Source organism: Thalassophryne amazonica, chromosome 20 (assembly GCF_902500255.1).
Source record: "Thalassophryne amazonica chromosome 20, fThaAma1.1, whole genome shotgun sequence".
Lineage (NCBI taxonomy): Eukaryota > Metazoa > Chordata > Actinopteri > Batrachoidiformes > Batrachoididae > Thalassophryne > Thalassophryne amazonica.
This window is the reverse complement of record NC_047122.1, coordinates 52,554,456-52,562,805: the sequence shown is the minus strand read 5'-3', so window position 1 is coordinate 52,562,805 and position 8,350 is coordinate 52,554,456. Positions and strand designations below refer to the sequence as shown.

Below are 8,350 nucleotides of genomic sequence, written 5' to 3'. Positions count from 1 at the left end.
AGTCACTCAATTTTTGAGAACTGTCTGCTCCACACAGATTTACCATAGAGTGCCATACTGTTTGTATTTCTTCATAATTTATGTAAATAAATTCCAAGACATGTTCAGTGACTTGGAAATTTTCACATATCCATCCCCTGACTTGTCTGAAGAAAACATGCAATAAAGCTGATTATTTACAGGTATTATACCAAAGAGGCCCATTACTAATGCAACCATCATCTTGGCTTTTATATTTTTTTAAAATATCAAACTGCAGAGATTTGTTTTGAGTTTTGAGTTTAAGGAAGAAAATTTTTGATTATTTTTTATATTGAGAAACTTGATTTATTCTTTGTGTTTGAAATGGCATAAACAAATTAAAATGCATGAAATGCCAAGGGGCTGAATACTTCTGCAAGCCACTGTATATTTAGCATGTCCAATTACTTATAGGCTCTGAAAATGAAGGGGCCGTTTATAAAAGTGGTTTCTCCATTCCTGATTAATGGAATATTTTTATTAAATATCTTGTATATAAGACGCAACTGCACACTACAAGTACATCTTGACTGTTTTATTTGCACTCTATTGTGATGGAATACAGAAGCAAAATTACAAAAATAGTGAGCTGCCACACCGCTTAAAAGTCGTGATGTCCAAGCAAAACAGTGAAACAAAGCAAAGTGACAGTTGTTCCTGCTAATTTGTTTTAAATGGGGGAAAAAGTGTTCCTTCCTTGCATTTACACTCTGCAAATTCCCCATATAGCACTTCAGAAATTTCTTTTTTTTATTGCAGCACAAAGTCACTAATAATACACATTATTCAACATCAGAAAAATGATACTCTGTCTGGGCCAAACAGGCTCAGAGAAAAGGCATCTCTCAATTATAAAATCTATCCTTTGGACCTGCAGAAAAGCTGGAGGGTTGAACTCCAAATCCTAAAATATCCATAATGTCAAACTTGGATGGGGCTGATATTTTTAGAAAATGTCCATGGAGTCTCAGAGAAACACAATATCTGACTCATGTTAACAGCAATAGAGGACTAACCAACTACCAGCCACACAGCACATCCTGTCCCTTCCAAATCATAGAGTAAAACCACTCTGAACATTATGCACAAAATGTAGAAAGTGTACAGCAGCAAACAGTTACTGTCCAATTATAGTCTGCAGAAATTGCAAAATGCCTTGCAGCCGACATAAAAACATCTATTACTGCCTTGATGTGGTCAGGTCAGTTCTGGGAGTACATGCTGGTGCCATGCATCATCACATCCATCACACCACGGAACCGCCTTGGGGCATAAATGGCAACCACCCAGGCAGGCATTTGAGCCCTCCCAAACTCTCGATATGATTCATCTATCTTCTACAACCAGGTGAGTTGTAGGCGTCCTCTCTTCTTTCCCCAACCACTGGGGTCTTCGACACTCAGGCACCCATGTGCTAGATCATGCCGAGTAAAACGCTTCACATAACCAAAATGTCATGGCTGATACTCCTCATCTGAGACTCGCTAAGTAAGCGCTTGCTTGACAGAAAGTCATTCCAGCAGTACCCAAGAATCCTCTGAAGAGACCTAGTACCAAAGACATCTAGTCCCCACCTTAGGTCACTGTTTAGTCTGTCTCAAGACTCATAGCCATACAGCAAAGCAGGAGGGCACCAGGACCCTAAAGACTTGGACCTCCATTCTCCTGCAAAGACATCTGGATTGCAGAACATCACTGTCCAGTGACCTCATGACTCTGTAAGATCGTCCCGGGCATCTCTGATCTCAAAGGCAGAGGACCAAGAGACATGAACGCCACTGCTGAAGTAAGTGAAGATTTCTACAAGTTTAACACTTTTTGCTACATAAAGATATACTTCTGATGGCTGAGTCCAGGAAATCATTAAAAGTAAGGATTTTAGTCTTGATCTAGGATTCCTCGGTTAGCTTCTTGTTTGCTGAAATCAGGCTATCCACCGATTGTGAAAAGTTCAGAGTATCAACCACGAAGTCAAAGCTTGGTAAACCTTTTCTGGCCAACAAAGGCATCATAGACAGTAGTTTTCACAACCCTACCCTTCACCCAATCCATACATGACAGAACACTGTAGGACCCAGAACATATCCCTGATGAACACCTGTATTCCCTGGAAAAACGTCTGGAGTTTTGCCCTCATTCCATACAGCACTCACAGTTCTTGGTATCGGCTGCCCGTGATGTCCAGCAACATTTTGGGGATGCCACGAATGCTGATGTGGCGTACAAATTAAAATGGATTAAATCCTTTTGATTATCTATTGCAGGTGAACAATACAGTTTAATTTCCTTTAAATAATCACTCAAAGGGTAGCTAAATCAATAATCTTATACAGTATTCAACAACTGTGTCAGCTACAGGGTGAAATACAGCAGTTCCTAACTACTGTTAAGTTCAGCATTTTGATATGTTTAAGCATCATAAATTTGTCTGCAGTATACATGTGCATTTTAAGACGTTTCTGTGACACCACATGAAATTCACCTTCAGTTCCAAATGTTTCCATACAGTTTTGCAACTACCATGAGAAGATCACAATATTATTTTTAAAAACTGATAAAATATAAGACAAATAAAATCAGCAATAATATTATAAAAATGTGCTAGAATTCTTGTAAAAAAATAATTAAATAAATATAAGCATTTAAAAGGCCAGATCAAACAGCCATCCTTTTCTTCCTTTCTGGGTTGTGCCGACATTGCTGAACCTTTTTGGTTTGAGGCTGTCCACAAGGCTTCCTATTGCTTTTTGTTAACAGACTTTGATATATATGTGCCAGAAAAGTGTGATGTGCTAAGAAAGGAAAAATAAAAATTTAATTGATCTTTCAACGGTATGCAGACTGAAGTGCTCGAGACCTTTTGGAGATATGCGGTCGAAGGCGTAGTGTCCCTGGGTGGCTGCCCAGTTTGTCTTGCTTCAGGGCTTTTTGGGGGGAAGCTGGAGCAGAGGAAAGGATGCCCCCTGCTGCATGGGATGTGTTAGTGGCGGAGGCGTTGACAACCAAGTCGATTTTACCCTCCAGTTTGACCAGCCGTGTCAGAATATCATCCAGCAATACGGCTATAGTCCTCTTCAGATCAGCTGAGTAGAAGAGTGCAGAAAAGGAAAATGAAACAGGTAAAAAAAAAAAAAAAAGAAAGAAATTAGATGGTGTTTTATTACAAGCTAACACTGTATTTGAATGTCTTCCAAAGTAAGATCATAAGATGAATGTAAATTAAGTCCATGACATATTTGCTAGCTTGGAAATGTTCATGTGTCCATCCCCAAACTAATGTAAAAAAAAAAAAAACTTGGCTGTAAAAGTCTGAATTTATTGTAAATCGTACAATGACAATAACTGTTGCATGTTCATTATACAATTGTTTTTTTTTATTTAAATATATGAATGCATTTTGTTGTTGTTGTTGAATAATTTGGGATATTCTTCTAAATATTCTCATTATAAAAACTGGTGCATTTACATTTATTTCTGAAAAGAGGTTACATTCTTTCTTTACAATTCAAGAGCGTCAATATTCCTGTCCAATTCAACTCAATGTATTTATGCAGCGCCAAATCATAACCTGAGTGGGCCAAAGGTACTCGTACACAAATGACCTTACCTACCCCAGGAGCAAGAATATTGGCAACAGCTATAAAGAAAATCTCAGGTATTTTCTGATTACAGGAAGAAGACTCAAGCAGGCCAGACTCAGTGGTGTGACCATCTGTTTTGGCCATACCAACCAACAAACAAAACAGCAAGCAATCATAAAATGTAGCATTTTAGTAAGTACACTATGCAATATTATGACTGTAATACATATGCAGTTAGAGTGCATTTTTTTAATTGCATATATATGTGGCAGATTTTCTGAAGAGGGCTTTCTCACATGATGCAATTGTTAAATGCGAGTAGAGCATTCAGAGGCTAAAATGACAAAAAAAAAAAAAAAAAAAAAGCCTTTAAAATACTTACCGTAACCAGCCATGTGGGTTCCTTGTGGCCCACCTGGAGAGTTCTGATTCTCCTCTGTCAGAACTTTGACATATCGTCGGCTGAGCTCCAGGATCTGTTCACGTAGCTCGGAGCTGCTCTGGCGAGGCTGCTGTGCTGTGTAGCGCAACAGCATAAGTCCCCACGCCAAGCCAAAAATCAGCAACAACACACTCAGTTTCTGGGACATGTTCCGTCGGAGGACTGCTCCCAACATGGTATTGAGGAATGCAAATGGGTGCGGTGCTGGAGAGGGAGTGACGGAGCCACAAGTGTCAATTAGGACTGCAGCTGGAGCGCTGGGAATTGTAGGTGTAAAACATTACATGGGTGGGAAGTTTGGTCCAGTTTTTAAGTTGAAAGTCTGAGTACTGTAGTTAAAGACACAAATAGCTCAATAATGTAACTGGCAGTTGGTTCTTTCAAGGAGTTTTCTGCTGTTTGCATCCACAAATAGGGCAGAAGTCAATGTCGGCTTCATAGTGGCACTCATGCAGCTGGTTGAGATTTGCCAGGCTGGTGCAGGAAACTTCAGCTGGACAAGTGCTGCTCACTGTGTTCAATAGAGTAACTGAAGAACTTCAACCTCTCGGACATTTGGCCAAATCTAAGAGGTGGTGAGAAAGCACTGAGCTACAGCAACCAGGAAATGAAGCCACGTGGAGGCTAATCCACACAGACAACAGCAATCAGTGATTTTTGGAATCTTGCTTTGGCTGCAGAAGGTTTGGCACCAAATCTCCGATGCAAACTGGGTGCCTGGCCTGGGAATCTGTACACATCGTTTACTAAAGTGGAAGTACAACAAGAAATGTATCAGAAACAACAGTACGAATATTCAACAAACACTTGAACAGTCCTTCTGCTAAACTTATCTGACACACAGGTAGATAAAGATATAATAATTAGTAGATTATTAAATTAATCACCAACTATTTTAGTCATCAATTACAGGTAATCGTTTTGAGGACGTTTTGAAGACTTTTCTAAAAAGTCAGGATTTTTGATTTGTATCGACTTTTCATTTTTATTTATTTCACTCTTGTAAATGAGACTATACAAATAATATTAGTTATAATCTTTATTGACATGTTAAAGCATAAAAGTGCACATACAACATGGACAAGTACCATTAATTAATGGTACTGATTTCGTATTTCAGAGATGTTTTAAGTACTGATTTCTAAAAAATATATATTTTTGATGATTTTTTTTTATTATTATTTTTACAGCATTTTAAATCGTGATTTAAATCAGCTGATTGAAATCATACCAGCCCTGGTTTTGAGTTCAATTTTAAATGTCCAGTTTATCTGATTTAAGCTTCTCAAATGTTATTTTTCTGGATTCTTTCCTGCTTTATGACAGTAAACTGAATATCTTTGGGTTGTGGATAAAAACAACACATTTGAGGATGTCATATTGGGCTTTGAGAAATGCTGATCAATATGTTTTACCATTTTAATGGACCAAACAACTAATGGATTAATCCAGAATATAATCAACAGAGTAATTGAAATAATAGATATTTTCAGGTCTATGAAATATTTTAGTATTTTATTTTCTGTCTTTTTTGTGTCTCAGGATCAGGCAAAGCTGTGTATAAGATTTTCTTCTATATTTTCCATGAAAGCCTTTTTAACTGTTGGCACTTTATATCCTCTATATGTTGGGATTTCATATAAATTGAGAGAAAAAAGTTTTTAATGGCAAAATACCTAAACGCAAAGTTATTGGTAGAATTTATGGTTATGGTGTACTGGTAAATAAACCAAAGGATAATTGATTAATCAGAAAATATTCAATGGATTAATGTAGAAAAATAATTGTTAGGGTTATTTTGCATATATATATATATATATATATATATATATATATGCAAAATTTACTGCCAGATAATAAACAATGTTCACCTTATTGCTATTGTCTAGAGTTTCAAAGAACATTTCTACACAAGGACCAAATCTGCTGTTGTGGCAAGAGTTGCCAGGAAACCTGATTACAAGCTTTTCGCAGCACCTATGTCATAGTTTCAAACAGATGGCACAGAAACAGACAGAATTACAGAGGGCATTCATTTTCCAATTCAACCGTCACATTAGTTACTGAACTGACAAAAAAACTCAACACCACACTATGCATGTGCAGGAGAAATGAGGTACCTGTTCCTCAGTTTTCACCACTTTGTCACTGGGTTCATTTTCAGGGTTATTCGGCAGATGTAGGAGTGCCACCTCTTACTGAGGTCATACAAAGGATACCAACAGTGGGAATAAATTATGAAAAGAAAAGTAACAGAATCTGGTCAGTGATGCCTCCCACTTCATTCACAAACACACCAACATGCCCTTCCTGTGACCCGTCCATTGTTACTGTCTGCACTGGCAGGCAAAAAATTAGGACAGAATGCAGTTTGCAAAGACTTAACGGAAATAAATGTTCAAATCACTGAGGAAAGTCCAATGCCTAAAGTGGGCAATAACACTCTACTGTGAACAGCGGGCAAATATTTACCATATCATTGTTGATAGCAGAACATAACGACAGGCACCAGATCACATCTGAACAATGAACAGAGTTAAAAATTTGACAATCAGTGACACGTTTGTATTCAGACAGTGTCAATCTGAGCTATTCCTTCTTTAAATAGCCCAGAACAGGGTATCCCAGCTGTTTAGAGGACTGTGCAAAAACAAAAGAATTTGACTGAATAGCCAACTGAGCATTTGCAAGACGTGTTATCACCAACCCAATGTCACGGAAAAGGTTACGCATCAATCACCAAAACAGTCATGGGTGATGCAAGCTGGTAGGCACGGCTTTAGAGTTAATCAGCTGGTGTAAAACACAAGCAACGCACGTGGTAGTGCACGTACAGACCCTACACTGGCTGCAACCTTTAAATACAAAGATGAAAAGCAGTGCAATCGGAGTTCATTCACTTGTGTTCTCTGTTTCAACACCAGAGGGCACAAATCAAATGGGGCGTTTTGTAATGACTTGTCATTTTTCTCCCCACGGCTGCCATCTGTTGTGAGCTGGGCATTGTCCAGTAATCAGAAGACAAACTATGTGCAAGTTCAACCAAAGATTTTCATAACGGTTAATCATTGGTCCAGAACTAATCCAACCAGCAGGTAGCAGACACATACACGAGATATTACACAGACGTGGAAAAGCAGAGTATTGTAGGCAGTCCTGTGTTTGTGAAAAAGATAGATAAGAAATGGCTGTACAGATTTAGATCAAACTTGGTAGATATATTACTTGAGCAGATTATTCATTTTTGGAGAGGATCAGACAAGGAAGCATACTTTACGTTAGCTATCTCTGCAACAAACAGGGCTAGAGCGATGATTTAAAGCCTACGATGATCAGCAAAATATCTGTAACCGATTGTTAACATGATATCACATACATGCATATATTATAGTTCACCACATGCAATATGCTTCGTCCACATTATGTCATCTTCCAATGTGGCGAGTTAGAATTTGTCATTTTTGAGTTACTGTCTATACAATCTGGATGAGACAGACGAACTCATTCACCCACGCATCTACATTTAGGCTCGGCATGTGGTCTGAGATTGGATCAACTTTAGGTGCAGTCTGTTGTCCAACAAACCCACAACCAACCATCCTGTTGAATATACGCGCAGCAGCGGTTAAAAATGAAAGATTAAACTGGCCAACATGGTGATACATGATAATAATAATAATAATAATAATACATGATTATAAATAGAGGTGCAGTGTTGCTGGTTTCAAAAGCACACAACTCCAACTGACATTTCCTGTTAGCGCGTGCGTTAGCTTCAACTTGTAAGCCAAACCAAAATATAAACAGTTCGTGCGAACCGAATACTAACCAAATCAAATGTATTTGAGTACGCTGGTTGAGATGTTTGGCTTGGATTCAGATGCAGCCGAACAGCCGCCTGCCTCTGGCTGCCACTGAATGATGGTTCTTTTACCTTTTTTTTGGTCACCTTAAGCTTCGCCTGCTGTCGCTGGGCGCAAATATCTGATTCAGCCCGGTGTCTTCGTTAAAGGTTAGCGGCTTGACTTCTTGGTCACTTCATTCTAGCGTCTGTTCGGCTTCTTTCACAGCCGTCACGGAAACCGCGAGGTCTTCAAAGAGCAGATAAAGTCGCCAGTTAAAATTCCAACCACGCAAGTGCTGCTGACTGTCATGGTTTCCCCCCCGAACGTCCGAAGCAGCTGTCATCGCAGTGCTTTGTGGGAAATGTAGTCATCCTGCGCTCACGCTGTATCCGTTCAGCTCGTATCCATACACATATACGACAGTTTTATTAGAAACCTTGTGTAAAGGAGGTAACTCTTAT

General features: G+C 38.8%; 1 protein-coding gene across 3 annotated transcripts in view; it reads right to left on the bottom strand.

Annotated features, from left to right (window-relative positions):
• Positions 1-313: 313 nt before the first annotated feature.
• ccdc126 (coiled-coil domain containing 126) overlaps positions 314-8,350 on the bottom strand; it is a 61,995-nt gene continuing 53,958 nt past the window's right edge. Inside the window, exons 1-3 of one of the 3 annotated variants that reach the window (XM_034160579.1) lie at positions 7,874-8,249; positions 3,985-4,790; positions 314-3,104 (exon numbers count right to left, since the gene is read on the bottom strand). In XM_034160579.1, the coding sequence (XP_034016470.1) occupies positions 2,848-3,104; positions 3,985-4,219 (492 nt within the window). In that variant the 5' untranslated portion in view covers positions 4,220-4,790; positions 7,874-8,249 and the 3' untranslated portion in view covers positions 314-2,847. Of the gene's footprint in view, positions 3,105-3,984; positions 4,791-7,873; positions 8,250-8,350 lie in introns of those variants that run through there. The other 2 variants (XM_034160580.1, XM_034160581.1) reach the window with 2 other exon arrangements.